This window comes from Emericellopsis atlantica (assembly GCF_019669845.1).
Source record: "Emericellopsis atlantica unplaced genomic scaffold F5Z01scaffold_11, whole genome shotgun sequence".
Classification (NCBI taxonomy): Eukaryota; Fungi; Ascomycota; class Sordariomycetes; order Hypocreales; family Bionectriaceae; genus Emericellopsis; species Emericellopsis atlantica.
The window spans coordinates 709,822-736,094 of NW_025764713.1; the positions used below are offsets into that span (position 1 = coordinate 709,822).

Here is a 26,273-nt window from a genome sequence, read left to right on the forward strand (position 1 = left end):
GTTGCGTGCGCCTGTCGCCGCGCGCTATTTGCGGATGGAGAGGATAATCTGTAATTATGTATCACATTCACCTGCAGCGAGCGGCAGTGGATCGTCGCACTACATATCGCATGCATTTGTGTTGGCGGCAGCAACGTCGAGGACATTGACAGCGTAGATACAAGGAGCGAGACACACACATTTACCGGCACACACTTACCAAGGTGCGCAGTGATTACGCAGTGCAACGAGCGGCCTGCGTGCTTCCATCTCTCAAAGGATGCGACCTGATAAGGGGAGGAGGTGTCTGTCCATGTTGCTGCGGCTTGGCTGATGTGGAAGATGTAATAATTACTCCGAGAGCAGGGGATAATACTCTCGAGCTGTGAGCAACAGGTCAGATCTGATCACCCGCTGCAAGTGCTTCCAAGTTCGGTGGCGCGATCAGCGTCCAGACTGCTGCTTGGGGCTGCTAATTACCAGCAGGACAGCGTAGCAAGACATGAGAACTGGACTGGAGGTCCAGTCCTCCAACGAAGCAGCTCAACGAATGTGCACTCTGCCTGACAGCGTCAGAGTTTTCATCACGTCTCCTGTGCTGGCTGCTCCATGTCATTTCAAATTTTCAATGTCCCCGATCTCATAATTAGCAGGGCCTTTTCTTAAGCTTAAGGTTGTTTACAAGGTTCTCCTAACCCTGTCGGGGGGTCAGTGCGTACCGGCCGGGCGTGTTAGTGAGGGCTCCACTGGGCAAGCTCCGGCTGGTCCACTGTCAGTGGGTTCAGGCGATGCCTGAATTTGGACTTGAATTTGGATGAATTTGAATTTGCAGGCTGATGACATGGACTCTGAGAAGTATGTAAACAGCCAAAGTGGCTGGCTTCTGTCTGGCCAGCAACGACGCAAAGGAGGCCTCGCGTGAGGAGAAAGGGAGGAGGAGGAAGCTTGGCGAACGAGCCGCGTGCGCAGCGCCAGCGCCATGAGCATCCTCACTCTCGTCATAATTGCAGTGGTTTGCACGCAAAGGAGGCAGCCCACCTTTCCGCAAGATCCCCCTTTCTGTAGTGGTGTGCCTCCTGTCATGCTGGATATCGTCATGGTCCACACGAGGGCGCAACAGAAGGACCCTTTTCGGAGGCGCAGTGGCAGACATGCGTCCATGGGTTCATCTGATGGCGGATTGGCAGCCTCTAGTCGCTGCAACATCCGAGGTCAGAAGCACATGCATGTGCAACAGTGCAAGCGACAAAGAAGTGTGGTGTGTGGATGCAGGTCTGCATCTGCTTTGTCTCTCCTCCATCAATGCCCATTCCGCGCCTCTCCAACAACACCACTCGCCCAGCCAGATTCCCATGGTACGATCGCTGTGGCGAGGCCTCCTTTGGGGAAGACGGAGGGGATGCTCGTCGGGCAGGTCGACTGCGTTGACTGCAACATGGAGTTCATAGGTAACCATTACCACATGAATGGAGAGCCTCCATCAATTGTGACTCACAGCGTGAAGACACACAAGGCAAGGAAATCCCGTGTGTCGCTGGCCTTGCCTTGTTGCGAGGTCAGGAGAATCTCGTCCGTGATCGTTGCTGCGTGACACACACGCAAAAAAAAAGGCCCAAATCTGAACTTTGAAGCCGCTGACGATGCGACATCTCCCTCGACGTCGGCAGAGGTAGCGCGCCTCCACCCGGCAGCCTGATAATACCTGGGGCGCATGTACAACTACAGACGACGGCTAACCGGCACAGTGACTCGAGCCGTTGTGTCTGGGCAAAAGGCAGAGTGACGACCGTGTTCGATTGGCTGCGCGTCCAGTCCTTGGCTCGTGGCGCTGGCCTGGCGTTGGCGCTGGCGGCGGGCGCTGGGAGGGAGGAAACAATGAGAAACGTCCCATCCCGGCGCAGGAAAACGTGTTTGGTAGGTAGGGTATTGACTGGCTTACAGTGGATAGCCAGATGTAATCAAATGATCCATGCCTGTCCGATCTGAATTGTCTTTTCCTATTCCAGCCTGTTGACTCGGCGGTGCGCTGGCCATTTCCTCTCTGATGAGTTGAATCCAAGGGAGAATATTAGTACGTACTTGTTTGGCCTAACAGCCTTAAGGCCTGAGGTTCGCCGCCTGACTCTTGAGTCCCTGAAAGAGCCTTCACATCCCTCGAGCGCCTCACATCGCCTTTTCATTACTTACTCAACCGCCTGTTACATTAGAATTTTCTGTTTCTGTTTTCACGTTATTCTTTTCTCGATACTAGACGTTTTCTTTCTTGCGCTTAGAACGCCGCGCAAACAGCCAGCTTCATCTTGCCACCGAGCTCAGTTCATACTATCGACACCCCAGCAACCACCTCCAGGCTATGGCCGTCACTTTGACCTTGACTGACCACGCCTTCATCGAGCGCAAGACGGCTCGTCACTACATTCGCAGCCATGTCATGAAGGGGAAGGTCCTCGGCGGCAAGGTGCGCGCTCTTCGGAAACGACCTCGCGCCACAGAGAACAGGCGCGACACATACCATCTCCTCCATGAGAAGAACATAAAGACCGACAGCGCCATCCACGTAGTGGACGACGCGCGTATGGACCTCAACTGTCTGTGGGAACTCGACGCTCCCGCAAAGATGCCCTTTGTGGTGCGCGACGTATCCAGTTCTGCCATCACGACGCCCAACATGGAGCAGGCCAAGATCTGCGGCAAGCTCCTCGCCCACGTCGGCAACGACCTCTCCGGCCTCGAGCCCGTCTGCGAGATGACCACCCAGTCGCGTCGCTGGGTGCACGACTTTTTGCTGTACATTGGCGATGCGCTCTCCCCCAGCGTCGAGTTCTCTCACGGCAAGCCAGATCCCACCCTGGGCACCTGGTTCAAGTACATGCTCGCTGATGAAGCTTGTAAGTGTCAACACACACCCGACGCAACCAACGCCAACATTGCTAACATCTCGTCCCGCACCACAGACTTCCACTGCTTCGTGGCCCTCTCCGAGGCCTGCATGGACTTTGTCCACGAGAAGGACTCGTACTCCACCGAGTACCGCCACCACATGACAAAGGCCCTCCGACTGCTCAACAACAAGCTGTCCGGCGACAAGGCGACCGCCGACACCAGCCTGGCGGGCGTCATCTCGCTCTGTCTGCTGACCTCGCTCCGCGGCCAGCTCGCGCAGACAAAGGTGCACTTTGACGGCCTCTGTCGCATGATTGAGCTGCGCGGTGGCATGGACGAGATCAAGCACAACCCTGCGCTGATTGAGAAGACACTTCGGTACGTGCACTCACTTGACGCGCGCGGCGTGTTGCCATGCAAGAAGTAAACCGAAACTGACAAATGCCACAGCATCGACATTGACTTGGCGCTGCAACTCGGCTGCCCAACACGGCTGGGCCACGCCGCCAAGGACATGGAGGCCATTGTGCCCATCTTCTTCAACCCGGCTTTTGAGGTGCGCTCGCCGCTCCTCAACGCCGCCCGCAACGCCGACGCCGACGTCTTCGCCGCCACCGAGACCATCATGAAGGTCTCGCGCCTCTTCAACTCGGGCGTCGCCCAGAAGAAGCTCGGGCCCCAGGCCTTCCAGGACATCATCACCACCACCTGCTACCGACTGCTCGAGATCCGCCCCGTCGGCGCCGCCCGTGGCACCAATCTACATCCCGTCGCCGAAGCCATCCACCTCGCCCTCCTCGCTTTCATGACCACGACCCTCATCCAGCTCGGCCGCCAGCGCCGCCTGCGCTACGAGATGCTCGCCACCAAGCTCATGCGCGCCCTCGACAACCCCCAGTTCCAGGCCGCCGTCGATCCCGCCACGCACCTCTGGCTGCTCGTCGTCGCCGGCATCTCCGTCCTCCACAGGGACGATCGCGTCTGGCTCCAGCCGCGCCTCGCCGATGCCGTCGCCCAGTTTGGCGTCACCCAGTGGTCCTTTGCCAGACGCCTGCTCGGCAAGTACCCCTGGATCGTCGACCTGCACGACGAGCCGGCCGCCAAGCTGTGGGCCAGCTGCTTCCCCGAGTCTTGAACGGGCTGGAACCCTCTCGAGACAACGACCTCACGAACCACCCATACATACATACAACCGCCTAATCGTGTACTTAATATTGTAATAGTAGCAAAGCGCAATTGGTATGTACACTGTCCGAGCTACGCCATTGGAAACCGCCTTGCTAACACACCCAGGTTGAGCGCAATCTCTCTCCGCAGCGACATCTCTTCTCACGACCTCACTCCGCTGTCTTTCGTCTCATTCGATACCCAATTTCTGCTTCTGCTAGGTTATTCTGAATACAACTTGCCTTTGTGGCTGGGACAAGGTTGTCCTTACTGTCTTTTCGATGTCGATCAATGGGTGAAGTGCATGTCATTTGAATGTTGTGAGCAAGCTAGACACTGACTGCTTCTTCGTCTCCGCTGTCAGAATTTCACGAATGAATCTCAAAGATGTACATCCAAAGGGAAGCATTGCTTCAAGACGAGTCTATATCTGAAGCTGCCACAATGCCCCGAACAGGCAATCGAGTCTATCTAGACCAGCTAATAAAGCGCAGCTGAGTCCGGCCAGTCTCACCACACGAGCTCTCCAGCCCTGCTTTTGGCTTGGCAACGAGATTTGCTTCACCATGTATACTAATAACAGAGGTCCACTCTGAGCCGGCATGGATGGGTCTGCAGTCGGTCCTCGGATGCGTCTTTCGGCCCCACTGACGATGAAAATCTTGAATGGCCTGTCCTTGGTTCCGTGAAGAACCGACGGACATGAAGCTTGACGTGTACGCAAAGCCTTGCTGGATTAGCAGGGCAGATCCTCGCAGCAGAGACCATGCTTCCAGTCCCTCTGCTGTGCTCCCTCACCCATATGTGCCGCAGAAGAAGACTGAAGACTATGTAAGACTATGAGTGTCGTCCCCGAATTTCAGGGTTCGCACGTCGTGACTCGTGGAGCTTCGGCCGGCGCACGGGCCACCGCGACATGCACACTCGCGTTCTCGACGGAGACTATCGTTACCACTTGTCTTGTCTCGTCTTGTCTTGTCTTGAAGCGGCGGCCTTGGGTTCTGGGCCACGCGGGTGACACCCGCTCAGCAGCCTCGCAGTCAAAGAGTCTCAAGACCACAGCCTAGAAACGGTGCTCTCTTCCTAATTACAGTGCCGCATGCGTCTACGCTTGCCCGTCCCACCCCGATCGAATTTGTGGGCAGGCATCGTCCGTGGCGCCCACGCGATCCAACCTAATTCGCAGTCTGCAAGCGTCCGAGACTAGGTACGTACGTACTAGCTTCTAGACATTGGCCAAAAGACCAGGAATGGCTGGACTGCGTGCTCCGTTGGGCGGCTGGATCAATATTTGGTGTCACGCACGCTTGAGCGTCCCCGTCGTTGCTTCTGCGGCCTGGCCCCGCGCCATCAATATCATGCCGCCTTGCGCGTGCGCTTTGACGTCTGGCCGTGTGATGGATGGAGGGGGAAAGGGAGCATTTGTGGGTGACGCGGGCGCGATAATTATTAGTGCTGCCTTTTGTCTACGTACAGTACTTGTTGTCTCGTGTGGATGCTGCCAGGCATCTGCGTGAGGAGAATGCATCACCTCCTCCCAACCCGCAGTCACCCTGACAGCTTGTTCCTGCTTTGGACTGAGACATCGTCAGCAGTGCCGCCACTCAGCTCACGCTTGCTGTAACCGAGAGCTCTTGGTCCTGCAGCTTGGTTGCATCGCAGCCTCGTCGCGCCCGTCCGGTGCGTCGAGTACTAAGGTACTACATATTTGCCGGAGATCTCGGCCCTCTGCTCTCGCTGGGTCTTTCCCGCGCGTCCAGTCCCTTGCTTGAGCGCGATTTCTCCATCTACCAAAACTCTGCCACTCTTCGGTGCTCACTCTTCGTCCAGAGTGTTTGCAAGGCTTTCTCGAAGGATAGTGAATTGGATTTGATCTAGGGGTCAGAACCCCAAACCAACTACCTAGTCCAGTCAAGCGACCACTCCGTCAAGGAACAACATCAGCCAGGGGCGCACAAAGCGCCATTGCCTCCACAAAGCCCTCGTGTTCGATTGCGCTCTTGAAGCGTTGCCCGCGCGGTGTCCAAGACTGCCCCATCGAACCCGCCTGGCGTACGGGCCACAGTCATGTACGAGCGATCACCACCATCATCGTTGTCGTCTGCCATTGAATCGGGTGGCACTGCAAGCTCCCACTCACGCTCCGGCTCCGGCTCGACCCCTTTCCGCTCCGGCTACGAATCATCTCACAGCGATGACCGTCCACGACGGTTACCCGACGTGCGGCCAGAGACGCCACACAACAAGCACCAGAACAAGCTGAAATGGATATCGCAAGTCAAAGACTGGCTGTCGGTCAGTGAGCCATCTTCACAGGCGTTCAAGCAGCAGAAACTCAAGAACGCCACCTCCAAAGACCCGCAGGCAGCCTCCAGGGTCCGCATACCCTTGGGGCAGATACCGCCAGGGGCTACCACATCTGTCGCGGGACCGAGTCCAGAGGCGGCTCTCAAGCGGCAGCTAAGGGAGAAGAGGGCGCGCGGACCGTCTATGAGCGCGAGGACGACGACATCGATATCAAGTCGCGAGTCGTATGGCTATGCTGGGAGCGTCAAGGAGGGTAACCCAGCTACACCAGCCGGGTGGTGACGGCGGACTGCTTTATAAGAAGTTAATAATGTGTGATGATGAGCCTACCTTACAGCGGGGCTAGGCTCGATTGAGATTCTGCCGTTAGCGGTGAAAAGGTAACACCGGAAGGGTGAGAACCTGAAATTAGTGAGACCGGAGGTAAACGACCCGGAACATAGGAAATTAGAGAGGAAGGCTCTAAGAGGATAGGATTATACGATTAAGAACGCATAAATAGAGCCTCAACGGCTATCTCTTTTATAATAATATAAGGCACTTGAATAACCTTCTCTACAGCGTATTATAGTTATAAGCCCGGGAGGTGACTATTACCTATAACTTATACTACACTTTGGATATATACTTTATCTGCTCCTATATATATTCCTTCATACTATTCAAATCCCTTCTTCTGCACTATAAGCACTATAGATGAATTAACTTTATCGAAATCTCTTAAGCTAAGCGTTCTAGCGCATTAGAACGAGTGGTACTTATCTCTCCGAGCATACGCTAGGGATGTCGGTATCTAGTAGCGAATCGACCTTGATCGGCTAGATGTAGCTAGCGATAACCCTTTCATAGTTAATGAGCGCTTAGCGCAAATAACTAGGGAAAAAAGTACTCCTAAGAACGCTCGAGAGCGGTAGCTAGACTATATCGAAGCTCTTATCTAAGGATCGACCTATAGCTTCCCTAAGGAAGATAAGGCGATTAGAAAATGGATGAGGGTGACGATAGACCCCGCTGTCTACGAGAACGTTTAGGAAGAGCTAGAGAGCAACCTAACCACCCGTCGTATGCTCCGAACCCTTAGAAAGAGATTTGCGGCTAGCGTAACCTAAACTCGAGAGGAAGCTCGACGAGAATACTATAAAGCGCTGCAAAGCGCTCGACGGGCTAATTAGAGCGTAGAAAAATGGTATTCGACTTAGATGACCGCCTTAAACCGAGCAAAGAACGCTAAGTTAACCGAAATTAAGGGCAACCAAGGAATCGCTGATTTCTTAGATGCAATTAGTGCTCGGTATGCTCCTAATTGGGCTACTCGAAAGCGCGAAGAGATCTTCGAAGTAGAGGTTGAAGGTAGGGAACTTAGCTAAACACTCGAGATCTATGTATCTTAGTTCCTCGTAATCACGCGTAACGCTCCGCAGACCAAGAAGCACCAAGCATACGCCACACTAGGGCAAATCCCTAGTGAGCCGGCGGAGTAGTTACCGCCTCTTAAATATCCATATATAAGGCTAGGGACCAACTTCAAGCACAAACATAGCCCTAAGGAATGCGTGACCCTGGAATACGCTATCATAGGCTAACGAGCAGAGGATTATAAGATTAGAATCTCGAAGAGCTAGATTAAGAATATTCGGTAGCGCTACGAAGATAATAATTTCGCGTCGCTTCGTGTAAAGCTCGAAAAGAGTGGATAGCGCAAAACACCTACTAAACTAAATGCTCTAACGAGTAACGGAAATTGGCTAGCCGGTGATATTGTAGCCGCTATCGTCGATAATCACTAACTTCAGACCGCGGTAGTAACGCTCGATGAAGCGGATCCACCTCTATTATAAAGCACTCTTCTCGATAGCTGCGCTTCCCTCTACCTTATCGGGAGCGCGGATCTGCTCGACCTAGGAATATTCTATCTAACTTAAGGAGAGGAGGTCTTAGCCGGTATAATAACTTTTTAGATTACTGGCCGAGGCGTTCGCACGCTCTATAAGGTGTTGAATATGCCGAGAGGTGCTCGAACGGGTAATTTAAAGCTTTAGGATATGGTAGTTGTCGAAGGTTTCCACGTTAATATTATCTCGGAATAACTACTATATAAGACGGGCATCTAGTACTTAGGATACGACTACATACTGCGTTATGGCGTATTAAAGAATAGTATGGTAATCGTAAATCTAATAAAGGAGTATAATATTACTTTCCTTAAATATAAGCTAATTTCTCCTTACGAGTATACCTTAGTTAAAACCACTACTCTAGTTAGATAAATAGAGCACTATACACGACTATTTAGACCGTTAGTTAACCTACCAAAGCTAAGGGAAGACGACTAGTATCTATGGCACCTCAGGGCAGGCCATCTTAGCAAGGAAGCTCTTAAAGCATTAGTTAAGAATACCCGCGGTATGATTATCAAAGGAATAGAGCGCCGCGACTATAACGCCTGTGCTATAACGCACGCAACACGAGTAATCTCAAGGCGCGAATCCGAATAGAGAGTAGCGTCCCTATTTATAAGGGTATTCTAGGACCTCTAGGATTATCCTATAAGCTATAATAATATAGAATAGGTAATGACTCTTAAGGATGATTATAGTAGTGTGATCTACGTGCTATGCCTCCTAAATAAGTATTTAACCACCGTTTTTAATACTTTGTTCTTCTTTGAGCGCTTTATTAGACGCTAATTTAGGGTGATAATTAGAGTATTTAGAATAGATAATAAACGCGCTATAATCGCGATTAAAGGCCTTATAGCGTTCGAAAGATAGACGATCTAAGAAGGCATAGCTATAGAGCGCTCTCTAGCGTATACGAGCGAGCCTAACGGCGGTATAGAGCGCGCTAGGAAGGAGGTTATAGAAAAGAGTATTAAGATACTCAATAGCGCGAATTTGCCTACGAACCTCTGGCCAGAGAGTATCACAACCGCAGCCATGCTACTTAATATCACCCTAAAACGCATACTAGGCTAGAAAGCACCGCGCGATAAGCTTAAATCGTGGTTTAAAGAGGCAAACATACCACTAAAGGATATAAGCGTGGATACGCGGCCTAACTAGAATAGCATTTACGCCTATAGCTACAAAGCGTTCCCGCTTATAGTAGATAGGGCAGCAGGGCGCGAGAAGCGTTTGTTTAAGACTAGCCCTAGAGGGTATATCGGATACCTCGTTGGCTATGTTATAACTAACGTGTTCCGAATATAGGTCCCTCGGCTTAAGAAGGTTATCGTGACTAGGGACATTATATTTAATAAGCGGTGCTTCTACTAACCTTAGGAGGAAAGTTCGACGGAGCTTCCCGAAGTAACGTTTAATAACGTGATAGTGGAGGAGGATAACAATAACGATCTTTATCTCTTCTAGCATTCCCTACTAAAGAGCCTTACTTATGATTATACTACCGAGCGTTCGATATCGGGGGTGATAGCGCTAGAACTAAAGGAGACTTCCGAATCGCAAGATAAGGAAGGATCTCAAACTCTCGGTTACCTATAAACCCTAGAGAGTATACTAGACCGCGACCCTAATCCACCAGAGTATATAATTATAAACGGAAGAGCTCGTAGTAGTAGTGATCGGACGAATAACGAGAATCCGGATATATAGTATCTCGAAATAAAAAGTCCGCCGGAGTAACTCCTATATACTCCGAGATCGCCTAGAAACGTATTAGAGCGGCCGGAGAGGGATTAGAGAGCTCGTCTAGGGGAACCCGAGCCCCGAGAGACGAGCATACTAGAACACCATCCTGAACAAGGCGAACAATCCTAACTAATAAAAGGTGCGCGGAGGAGCACTCGGAAGCGAAAGCCTAGGCTCCTATTCGAATAAGTATATACCGTGATCTCGAATAACGTCGGAGATGCTAGGAAGGAATTGCCTGAGCTACTCTAGGCGCTCGAGTACGAGAAAACGCGCTGCCTTACCATACTAGCTATATTCGCCGTAGCTACGACTAAAAAGAGCGCCGCTCGGCTACGCACTAGAATATAAGGGAAGATCTATCGCGACTAACTAGTAAAGGTACTAACGAACTAGAAGGAAGCCTTGGCTCACCTACTAAGCGCTGAATAGCTTGAGGTAGCATTACTCGAGATAGAAGTAATGCGCGCTAAAGGAGTCTGGCGCGAGATCCTATGCGCGGAGGCACGCTCGAGACCTTTGCCGCTTAAGTAGGTATTCTTATATAAGTTTAATTCTATAGGTATGTTAGAGCGCTATAAAGTATATATTTGTATGCGCGGAGACCTATAAGAGTAGATTACGATATAATAGACCTATGCTACCACGCTTGCGGCACGGTTATTTCGTATCCTTATCGCACTAGCCGCTTACTTCGGCCTAGATATTAAATAATTCGATATTAAGACGGCATTTCTTAACGCAAAGCGCGATAAGCACGGTATACTAATGACCTATGAGCTTCCACTAGGATTTAAGTAGCCTAATATATGCGTAGAACTCGATAAAGCGCTATACGGGCTAAAGGACTTACCGATGTTATGGTTTAAGGAATTCTCGTTAAAACTTAAAGCCCTCGGACTTATGCAAAGCGCTAAGGAACCTTATATATTCTATTCGCCTGCTCGAGACGTCTACGTTATCTTTTTTGTGGATGATATACTAGTCTTCTATTACCCCTCGCGACCCGCGGCAGCCGAAGCTGTAATTAAGGGCATTAAGGAAGCCTATGATATTCACGATTAAGGTGATGCCGAGTGGTTCCTAGGAATCGAGATTATTCGAGACTGCATAGAATACACGATCTGCTTGAGCTATGCTTAGTATATCGAAAAGATAGCTATTAAATACGACCTCGTTAGCTCTATAAGTAACCTAACGATTCCTGTCCCTATTATTGAATATCGGAAGAATAAAGAGATAGCAAGCGCGAAAGAGGTAAAACGCTATTAGGAACTTATAGGTTTACTACTCTACTGCGCTATGATAATACGGGTCGACGTCGCCTTTGTAGCCTTACTTCTGTTAAGATTCCTACAAAACCTAGTACTAGAGTATTATAAGGTAGCACACTAAGCGATTAAGTACCTATACGTAACGCGAAGCCTTACTCTTTATTATAAACGGAGCACTGTAGGAGGTGTGTTGGCTATCGCCTTGGATGCCTCTTTCGGCGATGATCTCGACACCCGAAAATCGTCTTAGGGTATAATTATCAGCCTCTTCGGCGGACCTGTGATCTAGAAAGCTACCCGGTAACCTACTGTGAGCACCTTAACCATAGAAGCAGAGCTCCTAGGGCTTGAATAGACAGCGAAGGAAGCTCTCGGTATGACTCGCCTGTTTAGAGATATATAGTTCGACCCAGAAGAAGAAATCGACCTTAAATATGACAACGCACAAACTATTCGCCTAGTGTGCTCTAAGAACATGCGAATAACGACTCGACTGCGCCATGTTGATATTTAGAATATGTGGCTACGTTAAGAGTTTCTAAAGGGCGCGTTTAAAGTTATATATCTTAATACGAAGGAAATGCCGGCCGATGGTCTAACTAAGGCATTACCCCGTTAGAGATTTTAAGAATAGAGAGCGATGCTTTAACTATATGATACGAGTATATGAGGAGAATAGTTAAAGAGTGTGAAGCGGAGGCAAACGATTCTTTTAGGAGCACTAGACCAGCTAGTCTTCTGCTCTAAGAGCACACCACCAGACTATCTACTGCTCACTAGGAGCCTTAGCTAACTATCTATGTAAGTCGGCAATTATCTAGTGCGCCTTAGCGCGCGAAGAAGGCACGAGCGCTGCTCGGGGAGTATTACTTAGCGGGGCGGGAGTCCTCTCGGCCTCGGATAAAAATCCTTCACCCTTGTATATTTCGTTAAGGGCGCGCAACGCCTTTCGGTAGTTGGCAAGGTGCTGCACAAAGCTCTATTAGCCAAGAACGAGCAAACAAACGCTAGGACTAAAGTTCACGCTTACGGCGGGGGAGGAGCCGGAGGTATGCTACTTTATCTATGGTAGAAAAACGGACGGTCTATAGTCTGTGGTTAGTAAAGCTCGAATTTCAAATATAGAGTATTGCTAGACTTATAAAGGAGTGTAGGCATGGCCTGCGGCGTAGCGTTAATAGCGCTTGGCGCGCTAGGAGGAGGGCTCGTGATATTCGAGGGTAGATTTGCCCGAGATGAATGCGCGAACGTATTGAAGGCACGGTAGGTGCCGGAGAGCACTTTCGAAGGGAGGGCGTTGCTTTATAAGCGTTTGAGTAAGACGAGTAAAGCGCGAAAACTCACCTTTTGACGCTTCTTAGGCGTCTTAATCTCGTCGTTATTATCATCGTCGTCGTCGTCGTTAGCGCTATCGCGAGCGTTAGTCTGCTTCGCGGCCTACTCGGCGGCCAGCCGCCGAGCTTCCGCCACTTAGGCGCGGGTCTGGGTGAGGCGCTCGTGAGATAGAAGAACTATTCGCATACGTTAGCTAAGCTCGTAAAACTCAAACTAAGCGTATTAAACGTACGGGCAGGTATGATGAAAGTGGTATAAAGAGGAAATATTAAATTCCGGCCTTAGGTAGGGGAATACGACTCTCTTATACACTTTCGGCCTCTTACCTTAATGCTCTGAAAGCATTGTTCGAGTTATAAATAGCCTATTAAGGCCTTAATAACCATTCACGAACAATAGTAATTAAGGGCATCACCATATCACTGACGCTACCTATAGGACCCAATAACATTAGATCAACCTATATAAGCACTACAGCTATTAGAATAATGCTCTAACGCCTTAGATGAAGCAGAGACCCTACCTTAGAACCCTACTAATTAGCAACGATAATAACACTCGCGTGGTTAAATGACCATATAAGTAGGGGGTGTGTGATAATGAGCCTACCTTACAGCGGGGCTAGGCTCGATTAAGATTCTGCCGTTAGCGGTGAAAAGGTAATATTAGAAGGGTGAGAACCTGAAATTAGTGAGACCGGAGGTAAACGACCCGGAATATAGGAAATTAGAGAGGAAGGCTCTAAGAGGATAGGATCATGCGATCAAGAACGCATAAATAGAGCCTCAACGGCTATCTCTTTTGTAATAATACAAGGCACTTGAACAACCTTCTCCACAGCGCATCACATAATGATAGTCACGAGATATGACTTTAGGGTAGGCTTTTTGAGTTTGGCGATGAAAAGGTCCATCAGTTCAGGAATCAGAACATTGTCCATGTGTCATGGCCCCATACAGACTCTTCGTCCCGTGATCACTCATCAATGACAATTCTTGTTGCGAGACCGGAATGCTGTAGGCGGAGATTTTCGCTCGGAACTTGCCATGCCCAGCAGACCAGTCCAAGATGGGACTTTGCATCAAGTTCTCGACTTGCCCATCGACCAGTGACCGCCCGCGCCCCGGCAGATCACCAGATGCTGCATGATCTACGATCTGAGCCTTCGAAAGGGCACTACTCTCGGCTCCCGCTCCAGCGAACCTTGGAAACGGTACAAGACCATGGCGCATCGGGACGTGGTGCGGAGCTTATGTGCAATTGGGGGGCCCTATTGCCCACAGCAGCCAGAGTTGATTGGTGGGGTTTGCGCGAGGGATGACGTCCGTGGTGCGTACTATCAGGAACTAGCTCTGTTGCGCCTCGCAAAGCCGATGTCCATCGCGCGCATCATCATCATCATGCCTGCCTGCCTACGCCTCAAATAGCTCGTCGGTCCATTTTCTTTGCTGCTTGTGGCCGTGCAGGTTGATTAAAGTGTCTCCTGTTCCTTTTTTCATAAGATTGCCTGTCGAGCTGGGCGTTGAAGGAGCCAAGGTTTCTTTCCGAATACATTCACGATGCCGCTCTTCTCCAACAAGCCTGACGACGATGAGACCTCGTCACGCAGTCGTCGCGCGCACAGCGACAATGCGGGCGAGCCAGCTGGCCCCGTGGACGAGCATACCAGGCTGCTGCCCAACCGTCTCGACTCGACGCACGGCGCGGGCATGCTCCGACCCGACGACCCTGCCGTGACGCCCTACAACCTCTGGACCATCCGCATCCTGCGCTTCGCGACGGTCGTGCTCACCTTAATCACCTTTGCCTGGTGGGTGCTGCTCCTGGTGTCTGCGTTTGCCACGCCCCCCGGGTTCAACATGCGCGGGAGCGGATTCTACGCCTTTAGTTTCGCGAGTCTGGCCATGTCAAACCTGTTGTTCAAGTTGGTCTTCTTTGGCGTGCCCGCAAAGGCCGTGCGCATCCTGTGCGTGGTGATGGCGGTAAGTCAAAGACCCCTCGAGCTCTCCACCACAATGTACTCATGACGGCAGGTTATTCTCCTCCTGGACATGGTTCTCATCCTGTCCGTGGAAAAGACGCGCTACGAGGAAGGCTGGGTCGGCACCGTCAGCGTTGTCTGGTCCGTCCTCGTCAGCCTCTGGACACTCCTTGCAGACCGCACCGTCAAATGGGGCAAGGCCGAGGAGGAGGAGCGTCTCACTGGCCGCGCCGAGACACGACGCACCCTCACCGAGTGGCTCGAGGTTCTCCTGTCCACCATCGGCTACTCCATCATGACCGTCGCGGCTGTCCTCATCACCCTGACAATCATCCTGCGCGCCCTCGACGCTGGCCTGGCGCCTCCCGGCAAGCTCCACTGGGTGGACAATGGCAAGTACCGCGTTCACGTGTACTGCAATGGCAACAGCACCAACGCCCAGGGTCACAAGGTCCCCACCGTCCTCTTCGAGGGCGGCGAGCGATCTGTCGAGCACGACGTGTGGCAGTTCGCTGACAACGCCATCAAGAACGGCTCCATCGGTCGGTACTGCTTCGCTGACCGCCCAGGCATCGCCTGGTCGGATGCCGCACCCTCGCCCCTTTCCGCGAGCTTTGCCACCGACGTGCTGAGCGAGGCACTTGCCAAGGCAGGCGAGGAGGGCCCCTGGGTTCTCGCGAGCGCGGGCATCGGCTCCATCTACCAGCGTGTCTTCTCCTCGCGCCACGGCGAGGAGGTCATGGGCATGGTCTTGATCGACCCGCTGCACGAAGACCTGCTCCCCGAGGTCGGCTCCGCTGGACGCGGCTTCCTTCTCTGGCTTCGCGGCGTCATCTCGCCCCTCGGTCTCGATCGCCTGCCTGGCGCGCTCTTCAAGGGCCGCACCAGCCGTGACCGCATCTACGGCCGCGCCGCGCAGCAGAATGGCAAGTTCATCTTTGCCAAGTTGCAGGAGAGCCTCGTGGCGGGCTCCTTCACCAAGCGCGACGTCGAGGGCAGCCGGCAGATCCAGCACCGCGACACACCGCTCGTCGTCATCAGCAGCGGCCAGCACATCAAGGACAGTCGACGCTGGGAGAAGAAGCAGCGCGACCTGACCAAGCTGACGGACAACCTGAAACACTGGGACATTGTCGACAAGGCGCCCCACGAGATCTGGACGACGCTGGAGGGCCGTGACAAGATCGAGAAGAGGCTGAAGCAGCTAGTGCAGGCGTAATCGATCTTAGATCTTGGATCATGATCTACGGCGGGAGTTGGGGCGCCGGACTGCGCTAGGGTCTATTGTGTTCTCAGGCACTGGAAATTGCTCTTCGGGTCTGCGCAGTCTAAATTTGTTTCATCGTAGGAAGCCTGGAATCGCGTGATTTGAGTTGAGCGAGAAATAGCATTGTCGATTACTTAATTGCACCGTGTTCAAGTCAGTACGTAACGTGAGAAAGATGATGAGCCTGAAGATGCCAGAGAACTCACGTGACGATAATCAGGGGTGTTGTGTCCCGGTGTCGCTGATTGGTTCCCTAAAATGTTCCTCCTTGGAATTGGGCGATGCAGGAAAGAGACATAAAAATGCCCAACGGTTACACCAGCACAGTGGCAGAGCGAATGCAGGAACTGAATCGTTCTCATCGTGAAAGGTGGCACGGCGGCTCGACTAATTAATTCATACATGCATTAATTAAGTCTTTCCCGTAAAGTTGGAGTGTGCAACCTGACTCTCATACGTTAGCACTTGCCCATGTCCCCCGAGTCCCGCTTGCCGGCCACCTCGAAGGGAGGTGAGGTGAGGTAGAGGGGACGGACGCTGGAGCGGATCCCCCTGCTTTCAGCCAATGAACAGAGGTATCCGGTACTTTGCCTGTGGACGGGGGGGCGGCACCTCATCCAGGAGGCACAGCACCTGGCAACCACCGCATCATCCCCACTGAGTCCCAGTATTCCAATCTCAGGCCTGCAACGTTCAGCGCTCTCTTCAACAACGGCACCAAAGCTAGTAGTCACCTCTAACTTAGAGGCCGGCCCCTTTCCCACCATTCTCTTGACCTTAGCATTGGGGCGCTGCGATATTCTGCACACGTCTCCGCGGCCGGCTTCACACGCGTCTACTACTACTCCTACCATCATCACCACCACCACCACCACCACGGCCACATCTCGTCACTACAGTCCTCCCGCACCGACAACAGCAAGCTCTCCTCCCCCTCGCTCGACAACCAACTGCCCTCGAGGAGCTCTGTATCTGACGCCAAACATACCTACGTGTGGCCACGCGACCACTGTCCCCTCCTTAGTTGCGAACCTTTGAAACGACATACCGCTTGTGCTGGACGCCCGTCATTGTCAATTGATGGGCGATATCTGGCCTCTGAAGACGTCCCGGCTGATGCTTTCGACAACGACGACCCCTCCCCAACGACTGCTCGACCCGTGGCGCTAAGAATCTGGACGTCTTCCCGCCCGTCCTCGCAACCACCAGGGAGGGGCTACACAAGAATCGATACGACGTGGTACCCAGCCCCTTGACCATGGGCTCGGAATACGACAGCGACCGCTCGCGCGCCGGCGACTGGGCGAGGGAGTACAGCGGGCCGGACTCCATGACCGCCGTCGACAGCTACCGCCAGCACGGTGGTCGTAGAACACCCGACAGCGGTCATCGCCTCAAACCCACGGCCTCTGGCTCGAGTGCTGGTGGGCCCCCGCCGCAATGGGATAGCGACCATTCCCGTAAGAGCAGTGAACGCAACCGATCACGACAACGCAGCGGCAAAAGGAATGCGAGCGGCCAGCAGAGAGTCTGTAAGAGGTGTGGTGAGGTGCTGACCGGACAGTTCGTCCGAGCTCTAGATGGCACGTTTCACTTGGACTGCTTCAAGTGTCGGGTTCGTGTTATTCCTGTGACCTTGTATTTGGCGGTGTGGGCTAACATCTTCTTTCTCCAGGACTGTGGCGATATCGTAGCATCCAAGTTCTTCCCCGTCGACGACGAGAACGGTGGTGGCCAGTATCCCTTGTGCGAGACAGACTACTTTCGACGACTCGACCTCTTGTGCTATCAGTGTGGGGGTGCCCTACGAGGCTCATACATCACAGCGCTGGACCGGAAATACCATGTCGACCATTTCACCTGCTCGCTTTGCGACACGGTCTTTGGCGCCGAGGACAGCTATTACGAGCACGACGGCAACGTGTACTGCCACTACCACTACTCGACCCAATTCGCCCAGCAGTGCAGCGGTTGCCAGATTGCCATCCTGAAGCAGTTTGTGGAGATCTTCCGAAATGGCCAGGACCAGCATTGGCATCCCGAATGCTACATGATTCACAAGTTTTGGAACGTGCGACTAGGGTCACCTGCCGACGCGCCACCTCGATCCGACACGGCAGACGCAGAGACACGCGGGCTGATTAGGGATGTGGAGGAGAGGATGGAAGAGAAGGTGTTTAGGATATGGAGCGTGCTGTCTACCTTTGAGGAATCGTCAGCAGCATGCATCTCCGACATGCTTCTCCACGTGAGCAACGGTGCATACATCGACGCGGTGCTGGTCGCGAAGCGATTCATCTGGCATGTGGAAATCTTGTTCCACTCGACGGACCGACTTGACACCACAATGTTCAGAGTCAGCGAAGCAGGTACGTCCTGCGATTCGTAAAGTGAGATTTGATTGATGCTTGTGCTAACCTGGACCTGCAGGCATGTCGTATGGACGTGAGGCGAAGCTGCTATGTAAGAAGATTGTCGCCTTCTTCTCACTGCTGTCCAAGAACCAGGACACGGGCACCCGCAAGCTCGGCGTCACACAGGAGCTCTTGTCTCTTGTGACAAGTTTGGCGCATTATCTCAAGCTGCTTATTCGAATCTGCCTCCAAGGCGCACTCAAGCTCGAGCGCGAGTCGCAAAACTCCGAAGGCCTATACCAGTTCCTCGACGACTTGAACGATTTCGACTCGGCCAGGAGCGACGAGGGGGCCCTGCAGGTCACGTCTGGCGGCATGAAGTTGTCTGCCAGCGATTCTGACCACTGCACACTCTGCAACAGGTCCGTGGAGGACGAATGTGCCCGACACGGCGACCTGAGGTGGCATCTGGCCTGTGCTGACTGTTGCCGTTGCAAGCGTGAGCTTGGCCAGAATCTGGGTGATGCTTTGTTCAGCCCATTCGATCGCAGGCTATACTGTCAGAACTGCGGTGGCGGAGACAATAGGCGCGACGCACTGGAGCCAGTTGAGCATGTCACCAAGCTCACGCAATATGTATTCCTGCTCCGAGTGGCGCTGGCGAGGCTCCTGGACATTCTGAGGAGCAATGGCTCTATCCCCCAGTCGGAGGAGACGGCATTGAACGGGGGCGGTGGGAACAGAGCGCCTGGCGATCGCCCAGCGCTGGCCTCGGATTCGAGATCAAAGTCGTTCACGGGTACGGACAACAAGGACCATCGCCGCGAGTCGTCTTATGAGAACACCCTGAACGATGTCCGCCGGTTACGAAGTACCCGCCTCGACAGGCACCTCTCCACCACCGTCAGGCAGGCAAGGTCGTCTCGGGTCATGGACGTCGACGGCCACGGGCCTCGTCCCGGATCCCCCAGTGCAAATGCACATCGAAACCAGGAGTCGACCGATCGCATGTTTGGTGGGAACGACGCCATCAACTTGGATGATCTCTCGAGAATCGTGGCTGTCGAGCAGTCTCGAGAACTACAGAACGAGCGTGACAGGGTGCAGCGGCTGCCAGACCCCACGACCCCCATGGGTCACCAGAGGACGCAATCGGCTGGCAAGGATCAGGACGTTCGCGTACCTGATCCGATGCCCAACAGCTTCACGCGGAGATTCTTCTCTGAGCTCTCCGCACTCGAATACTTCAATGTCCGACACCTGGCCGTGCTTACGATGCAGCCCATGATCGAGCAAGAATTCTCCCTGGATGAGTTGCTGAGCTTCATCGAGTCTAAGAAACAGCCCACGTTCTGGAAGAATCTGGGCAAGGCGTTCAAGAATGATAAGAATAAGAATGTCAAGAAGAAGGGGACCTTTGGGGTGCCCCTTGAAATGATCATCGAGCGTGACGGAGCCGAGTCGACAGACGGTGTTGGCCCGGGTACGTTGCGGATTCCTGCCGTCGTGGACGACATTATCGCCTCGATGCGGAAGATGGATCTCTCAGTCGAAGGTGTCTTCCGCAAGAACGGCAACATCAAGAAGCAGCAAGAGCTCGTGGAGCGCATCAACAACGAGGGCTGCGAGACCATTAACTTTATGGATCAGCCAGTGATCCAACTCGCAGCGATGTTGAAGCGATACCTGCGCGACCTACCGGATCCCCTCATGACACACAAGTTGTACCGGCTGTGGATCAGTGCCGCCAAGATCGAGGACTATGACAAGCGCAAGCACTGCCTCCACCTGACATGCTGTCTACTTCCCAAGAGCCACCGCGACGTACTCGAGATTCTGTTCTCATTTATGAAGTGGGCTGGCTCGTTCCATCAGCTTGATGAGGAACTTGGCTCGAAGATGGACATTAGGAATTTGGCCACTGTCATTGCGCCGAACATTCTTACTAACCCAGCCAAGGCATCTATGCTGGACGGCGAGGCGATTTATGTCATCGACGCTGTGGAGACGATGATTTCCAACATTGAGGAGATGTGCCAGGTGAGTGCGCCCCTGAACGTGCTAGACCAAGAAAAAGTGTACTAATTGTGAAGGTACCTGATGAAATTCTCACCCTACTCTTTGACCAGTCACTCTTTGCCAGTCCTGGCGAGATCACCACCAAGGAGATCCTCAGACGGTACCAAGATCGCAAGGGCCAGATCGCAGATATCAACGAGATCCACAACAGGCCCGACAACTCAAGCAGGCCACCGCCAAGACGAGTTGAGACAGACCCGGCACTGTGGTCAGGAGAAGCTTCGGTGCGCCATGTCCAGGAACCACCCATGGCATATGGCCAATCTCCGCAAGGCACGCCGCCCAAGGGCCGTTGGCGAGGGCCAAGCGAGCCGGGTCCGATGAAGCAGGAGTTCAACCATTCTGACAGCCAGCTGTCCTCCGCCGAGCACAGCCAAAGACGAGAGTGGCGTAACTCGGGCTGGGGACGTCACAACAATGGCCTTGGTGTTAGCGGCAACTCGTGAGACCACAAGTCTGAGCGTTCTGCTCCCAGCCACAGTTACAGGCAATAGCTCGCCAGAGCACCTCGCATGGAAAGAAATTGGACCACCCTACGAAGCACAACAAAGCACATTCATCATATGCATCCATCATGGCGTTGCGATTGGCTTTACTCATTAAATCTAAAACCGCAAAAGACGCAAAACACCACACAGGGGGGAGCCAGTGCGACCATTTATCTTTACGCATGACATGACGGAGCCTGAATTTACTCTTCTTTCTTTCTTTCTTCGTAACAGACACAGATCGGTTACGCTTTTTCATTCTTGGGGGAGGATGGGCCTCATTGATGGGAGCAGCATCACCGGACCTGATTCTTTCATGAGCAAGACACTCCCTTGGTTGCGCGCTCTTCCACGGATACCGCGCCAAAACTAGGGAGTGCCGATGCGCAGATTTTGGGGACGGATTTCTCGCAGCAGCAGAAGTTGGATTGGGGTACGGACTGCATTTCCTGGTGTATAGAAATGACTTGATTACGACTGAAGACAAGTGGCCACCGCCACAACCAGAAGAAGTGAGGGGAGAAGGGGGCGGGTTGCATGGAAAGAGGCGAGGCGGGCAAGCGAATGATGTATCGAATTGCCATGTTGGTTCAGGGGGTGAAGACAGGTTGGGACATTCCAGTTCGGTCATGAACAAGCCTAGTAGACCATGCATAGGCAAAATGAAAAAAAAGAACAATCACACAACATGCCATGGTGTCGTTTCTGAAATCAGTGAAGGGGTATGACTATATTAAGGTAAACCGCAAAGATGAGAGGCCACCATATTTCCTTATGAGATCCATCGCTGAATATAATAGGCCCTGCCCTGGCTGTCTTCCTGTCTATCTCACTTATTGAGCCTTGACTGCCGCCGCCTTCTCCTGCTCCAAGAACCACTCCACGCCTCTCGTGACACCTTCCTGCAACGTCCACTGGGGCTCGTAGCGCAACACGCGCTTGGCCTTGGCGATGTTGAAATACCTGGTCATGCAAGTCATAGTGACCTTTTTCTTGTTGAAGGTGGGCGTCCTGCCGGTGATGCTGCCAAAGATCTCGCTCAAGACGCCCAGCGTGCTGCCGACGCCCTGGCCCAGGTGCCACGTACCAGCCGTGCCGCTCGTGTCGCCGGCGGCCGCCCACACGGCGCGGGCAAAGTCCCAAAAGAAGACGGGGCTGTCGTTTGTGATGAAGAAGGCCTCGCCGTCGACCTTTTCGTAGTCGAGGGGCGCGGTCGAGGCGCCGGCCGTGACGAGCAGGGCGTGCGCGGCGAGCAGGAGTCCGTGCGAGACGTTGCCGACGTAGGTGAAGTCAAAGAGGTTCTTGTTGTCGCCAATCTGCACCTTGTGCTTGTTGTTCTTGTAGGCAGCGAGGAAACCGGGGATCGTCTGGCTGTCGCCTTCGCCAAAGATGCCGGCCGGGCGGATGGAGCAGGTGAGGAGCTTGTAGGGTTCTTTGCGGTTGGCGGCGAGAACGGCCTCTTCGGCGGCGGCCTGTTGAGACGCTCGAGTCAGTACAGAGAAGCGCATTAGGGAGACAATGTGGCGCCTAGACCGGGAGACGTACCTTGGTCTCGGAGTAGTACGAGTTCTGCTGGTCCCCCCTGATGACGGGCCACCGCTCGTCCGCGTTGAGGAGATCCTTCACATCGTCGCTGACAACGCTTGCCGAACTGGTGTTGACCAGCGCCTTGACGCCCGCCTTCTGGCACGCCTCGATGACGGAATCGGTTCCCTCCACGTTGACCTTTTGGAAAAGCTCCTTCGCATTGGTGTGGTCCGAGGCGACGGGAGAGGCTGTGTGGATCACGACGTCCGGCTTGAGCTCCTCAATCACGGAGAGCAGCTTCTCTCGGTCGGTAATGTCGCACTCCTTGTAGGTCACCTCGGGTCTGCGAAACTTCTCGCAGCGCAGGTCGATCGAGGAGACGTGGGTCGAGTTCCAGAGGTCGAGCGCCTGGTTGACAACGTGGTGCCCCAAGAAGCCGTTACCACCAATGACGAGGACGCGCCCGAGGTCGCCCTTCTTCTTCTCTGATGTGGCCATGGTCGTGAAAAGGAACTGTAGTGGATGGATGTATGGGCGGGAGAAAGAACACGGCCACCGAGACGCAAAAGGGGACGAAAGGTGAACAGCCTGATTAATTTGTCTTCTAGTCTAGTTGGTTAGCCTACAGTAGGCTAAAATTGCTGCATATCCAGCGCCAAATGGCAGCCACACGGGGGAGGAGGGGTCCAGTCCTCCTTCATGGGCCCGGCTCAAGCCACGTCCGACTGCTTCTTGGAATCACCAGCCACAAGGGTCCAGGCGCGCGGCTGCCTGCATCTGTGGCTGGTGTGATACGCTCCTAACTTCTATTCACGATTCACATTCACAGGTCATCATCATCCTAGCGACTTCCCATGAACACATACGTGTGTGCATGCGTTCCTTGAGAGCTGGCTTCATTTTGGTTTTATATCACTTTGTCATTCTGGATGCTCTCGTCGACTGTTTTAGCCTCGAGAACAACGTTCCGAGTCGCCGTCATGCTCAGCGGATCTCTGCGCGAGCCTGTACGCAATGACCCCCACAGAACAGGACGTTGAGATACTCGTTCATGTGGATGCTCCCAGTCGAGTCGCCGATGATGCGCGCTACCGCCAACTGGCAAATGCCTATCTCAGCTATCAGCCTGGCCGACGTGACACGGTTCCGCTTCACGATGAGAAGCAGGTAGCATCGTCCACCACCAACGAGCGTACCGAGGCCATCACCTCTCCAACGTCATCTACCAGAGTCGAGCCTGCGAATCTAGAACTCACTGTTCAAGAATCCCAGGATCTGAGCTTCACTGGTGTCTTTGACAATCGAGGCTCGCCGCGTTTGACCACGTCCAGGCAACTGTCCGGACCTCGATTCGAGGAACGCATTCCATCATCCTTGCCGGAGGATAGCGTGTCTCAGCAGCTGTTCTCCGCGCCTGAAAGTCAAATCGCAGATTCGTATCCTCTCCCGAGGTTGAACATCTATACTTCGCCCACAAAGGTGCTGCAGCGTTATGTGAGCCTTCATACACCGGCGGCACCTACCGACAGCTCAAGCAAGCCCACCGACACTGAGCAAACCTCTTCCGCAAGCCACAATCCAAGGAGGTCACCACGAGCACCATTGTCTAACAACACTCCGAATAGGAGTACATCGGCGCATGTTGATGGCAATGCGCCGAAGGTTGTTCCAGAGACTCCTTTGGCACGTGTGGTGCAAAAACGGGTGGCCGAGGAAATTCGCGTGGACGACCATCGCCACCATGATGTGACACATATTACAGGGAGTGACCTGAGCAACGATGCACCATCTATATATGCTCCCAGAGCCGGTTCTGCTCCGCCAGCAAAGCGACTCAGGTCCTCAGCCGACACTGCGATACCCAAACCGGGGAATCTAATACGCAGCGCAAGCGAGAGGGTCAGTGCCACCAAATCTTCATCGCCGGTGCCAACCCATCACGCTTTGCTCGAGCTGTATCCGCCCTCACCAGCCGTGAGCATCGACAAACTGACTGCAGACGATTGCATCCCGCCAAAACTCGCCAAGCTGGCTCGAGATGTGTCCTCGCGCTACCAACCTACTACAAAACGAGAGCTCGAGCCTTTTGAGAGAGGGCACTGGCTCGTTGATTGCACGACTTGGAAGCCCCATGTCCGTATCGACGCGTGGAATTTCATAGGGGAATATTTTAAGAGCGGCTCGGCAGGCTGGGGCGTGTGGTGTCGACGGGACACGAATCACGAGTGGATCAAATTATACTGCTGGGGATGCGTCACGAAGCATATGTATCTCTTGTTATACCTGGCAAGTGGTAGGGCAATGAAGTACACCGGCGCCCAATGGAAGGACGCAGATGGGGAGGTGGTGATACAGGCTCAGCCGATGACTGAAGGCCTCACGCAGGGATAATTATCGATGGCATAGGCGGGCATTGCGTCTGGCGTTATTATTGTTAGCATGGTGTCTACACTGGGACTTTGATTTCATCATTGGGGAACGGGGTACATAGAAATAGATTAGGGGCCTACGTAGAGAAACCCCCTTTTTTCGTGTTACACTTTGAAAGCAAGAGACCGCACCTCGTGACACAGCTGCAAGATTCACACAAAAAGAAGCATACATCCCACCCGCGAACAAGAACCAGCAAAAGAAATACAATACACCACTGCTCCGGGACAACCGCCCTTCAGGCAGTGTATCTGCACAGCCCGCTTGCATATGATACCATCGTCCGTTTCGGCAGATTAAGCAGATGCGGCCTTCTGCGCCGCCCTAGCAGCCTTCCTCTCCTCTCTTGCCTGGATCTGCGCCGCCTTAGCAGCCGCGGCCTCTGCCTTGGCAGCGTCCTTCTTGGCCTTCTTCTTCTCGGCAACTGCGTTCGACAATTGCTCGACCGCCTGGCGCCAAGCCGCGAGCGCGGGCTCGCTGGCAACCTTGTACGACTGCTGCTGTGCTGCGTCCATATTCTTCCACTCCTGGACGACCTCACTGAAGATAGCAGTGCTTCCAGATTGGCCCCTCATGCGCTCCTGGACGTACAGGTTCATGCCCTCCACAGGCTTCTTGGGGAGACGATCATCTTCCAGTTTTGAAAACTGCTTCTTGGGGAGCGCCCTCCGTAGGCGGCTGCGCGCTAGGTTGGCGCTGTAGACATCAGCTACGTCGAGGCTGGCCAGCCAGGACTGACGTTTGTTCTGGTATGCTTGACGGTTCGCCTCAGCCTGGGAAGCCAGACGCTGCAAATGAATCGTCAGTTCTGTCTCATTGACTCGCCCAGGGTGCGCTGGATCTTACCTGCTTCTCCGAAGAGGAGATGTCCTTGAACCTAGCCGACAGGTCCTTGACGTGCTCGGCCAACGACCTTTGCAGGGGCGTAGGCGTGTTTTCGCCGACAAAGATGGTCCACTCGGTCTGTCCCGCGTTCGGCCCAGGCCTTGGTTCTTCCTTCAGCAGAGCCAAGGCCTTCAATTCCTTGATCTTCTTCTTCTCAGCCTCCTCCGGCGTGAGTTCCTTTTTGGGCTTCTTGACCGCAGGCTTCTTGGGCGATGCCTTCTTCTTTGACACGGTCTTCTTGGCCTTGCTAGTCTTTGCCTTGGTGGCCTTGGACTTGGTGGGCTTTTTGGCCTTGGTGGTCTTCTTGGGCTTCGCGGGAGAATCCGTCGCGGTCGCTTGGCGAGTCCTCTGTGAGACGCTGAAGCTGCGGATAGGAATAGCGCGAGCGACAAAGGTGGCGCGTGGAATGGCAACACCATTCGTGGTGAGCGCGAGTCGGTTGACGGCGACTACGCGACGGGCGGCAGCCCGTCCGACTGATGTCAACATTGCAATAGCTGTCTAGCTGTGTTTGGCACGGGAGTATAGCGGCAATTGGTGTTCTTTTGGGTCGTGCAGAAGTGCGCAAATGTCGGACAGCTTGACGTGCTCTCGTGCTCCTGGCCCGAGTTTGAGGTCGAAGGGCTGGGCTGAATGACGAGGGCAGAAGGGGACATGGACCTTGCTCGCC

At 53.5% G+C, this 26,273-nt stretch overlaps 7 protein-coding genes across 7 annotated transcripts; 5 read left to right on the top strand and 2 right to left on the bottom strand.

Annotated features, from left to right (window-relative positions):
* The first annotated feature begins 1,923 nt into the window (after positions 1 to 1,923).
* F5Z01DRAFT_75201 (uncharacterized protein) lies at positions 1,924 to 4,274 on the top strand. Its single transcript, XM_046267066.1, has 4 exons — positions 1,924 to 2,867; positions 2,934 to 3,240; positions 3,313 to 4,101; positions 4,156 to 4,274. The coding sequence occupies exons 1-3, from the start codon at positions 2,333 to 2,335 to the stop codon at positions 3,995 to 3,997; spliced, it is 1,527 nt and encodes a 508-aa protein (XP_046119051.1). The 5' UTR covers positions 1,924 to 2,332; the 3' UTR covers positions 3,998 to 4,101; positions 4,156 to 4,274.
* A 1,547-nt stretch (positions 4,275 to 5,821) lies between these two features.
* Positions 5,822 to 6,992, top strand: F5Z01DRAFT_75193 (uncharacterized protein). Its single transcript, XM_046267061.1, has one exon. It carries the CDS (start codon positions 6,097 to 6,099, stop codon positions 6,616 to 6,618), a length of 522 nt encoding a protein of 173 aa, XP_046119052.1. The 5' UTR covers positions 5,822 to 6,096; the 3' UTR covers positions 6,619 to 6,992.
* A 7,040-nt stretch (positions 6,993 to 14,032) lies between these two features.
* Positions 14,033 to 16,076, top strand: F5Z01DRAFT_75532 (uncharacterized protein). The gene is made up of 3 exons (XM_046267113.1): positions 14,033 to 14,574; positions 14,626 to 15,985; positions 16,047 to 16,076. The coding sequence occupies exons 1-2, from the start codon at positions 14,152 to 14,154 to the stop codon at positions 15,790 to 15,792; spliced, it is 1,590 nt and encodes a 529-aa protein (XP_046119053.1). The 5' UTR covers positions 14,033 to 14,151; the 3' UTR covers positions 15,793 to 15,985; positions 16,047 to 16,076.
* Positions 16,077 to 17,170: 1,094 nt separating this feature from the next.
* F5Z01DRAFT_681165 (RhoGAP domain-containing protein) lies at positions 17,171 to 20,719 on the top strand (the record flags this gene model as incomplete). The annotated part of the gene is made up of 4 exons (XM_046265661.1): positions 17,171 to 17,455; positions 17,516 to 18,209; positions 18,271 to 20,234; positions 20,288 to 20,719. 4 exons carry the CDS (start codon positions 17,171 to 17,173, stop codon positions 20,717 to 20,719), a joined length of 3,375 nt encoding a protein of 1,124 aa, XP_046119054.1.
* A 739-nt stretch (positions 20,720 to 21,458) lies between these two features.
* Positions 21,459 to 22,940, bottom strand: F5Z01DRAFT_654041 (3-beta hydroxysteroid dehydrogenase/isomerase family-domain-containing protein). The gene is made up of 2 exons (XM_046263398.1): positions 22,307 to 22,940; positions 21,459 to 22,233 (listed from the first exon to the last, which is right to left on the bottom strand). Exons 1-2 carry the CDS (start codon positions 22,784 to 22,786, stop codon positions 21,595 to 21,597), a joined length of 1,119 nt encoding a protein of 372 aa, XP_046119055.1. The 5' UTR covers positions 22,787 to 22,940; the 3' UTR covers positions 21,459 to 21,594.
* F5Z01DRAFT_654042 (uncharacterized protein) lies at positions 22,941 to 24,807 on the top strand. The gene has a single exon (XM_046263399.1). The coding sequence runs from the start codon at positions 23,303 to 23,305 to the stop codon at positions 24,677 to 24,679; it is 1,377 nt and encodes a 458-aa protein (XP_046119056.1). The 5' UTR covers positions 22,941 to 23,302; the 3' UTR covers positions 24,680 to 24,807.
* F5Z01DRAFT_654044 (uncharacterized protein) lies at positions 24,808 to 26,245 on the bottom strand. The gene is made up of 2 exons (XM_046263400.1): positions 25,565 to 26,245; positions 24,808 to 25,506 (listed from the first exon to the last, which is right to left on the bottom strand). Exons 1-2 carry the CDS (start codon positions 26,090 to 26,092, stop codon positions 25,015 to 25,017), a joined length of 1,020 nt encoding a protein of 339 aa, XP_046119057.1. The 5' UTR covers positions 26,093 to 26,245; the 3' UTR covers positions 24,808 to 25,014.
* Positions 26,246 to 26,273: the final 28 nt, after the last annotated feature.

Bases quoted from the DNA above. Each gene is read 5' to 3' on its own strand.
- F5Z01DRAFT_75201 (XM_046267066.1), top strand. From the start codon at position 2,333: ATGGCCGTCACTTTGACCTTGACTGACCACGCCTTCATCGAGCGCAAG. The intron at 2,868-2,933 runs GTAAGTGTCAAC...CCCGCACCACAG, and splicing joins CATGCTCGCTGATGAAGCTT to ACTTCCACTGCTTCGTGGCC. The intron at 3,241-3,312 runs GTACGTGCACTC...CAAATGCCACAG, and splicing joins CTGATTGAGAAGACACTTCG to CATCGACATTGACTTGGCGC.
- F5Z01DRAFT_75193 (XM_046267061.1), top strand. From the start codon at position 6,097: ATGTACGAGCGATCACCACCATCATCGTTGTCGTCTGCCATTGAATCG.
- F5Z01DRAFT_75532 (XM_046267113.1), top strand. From the start codon at position 14,152: ATGCCGCTCTTCTCCAACAAGCCTGACGACGATGAGACCTCGTCACGC. The intron at 14,575-14,625 runs GTAAGTCAAAGA...TCATGACGGCAG, and splicing joins TCCTGTGCGTGGTGATGGCG to GTTATTCTCCTCCTGGACAT.
- F5Z01DRAFT_654041 (XM_046263398.1), bottom strand. From the start codon at position 22,786: ATGGCCACATCAGAGAAGAAGAAGGGCGACCTCGGGCGCGTCCTCGTC. The intron at 22,234-22,306 runs GTACGTCTCCCG...GCGTCTCAACAG, and splicing joins CGTACTACTCCGAGACCAAG to GCCGCCGCCGAAGAGGCCGT.
- F5Z01DRAFT_654042 (XM_046263399.1), top strand. From the start codon at position 23,303: ATGACCCCCACAGAACAGGACGTTGAGATACTCGTTCATGTGGATGCT.
- F5Z01DRAFT_654044 (XM_046263400.1), bottom strand. From the start codon at position 26,092: ATGTTGACATCAGTCGGACGGGCTGCCGCCCGTCGCGTAGTCGCCGTC. The intron at 25,507-25,564 runs GTAAGATCCAGC...ATTCATTTGCAG, and splicing joins TCTCCTCTTCGGAGAAGCAG to CGTCTGGCTTCCCAGGCTGA.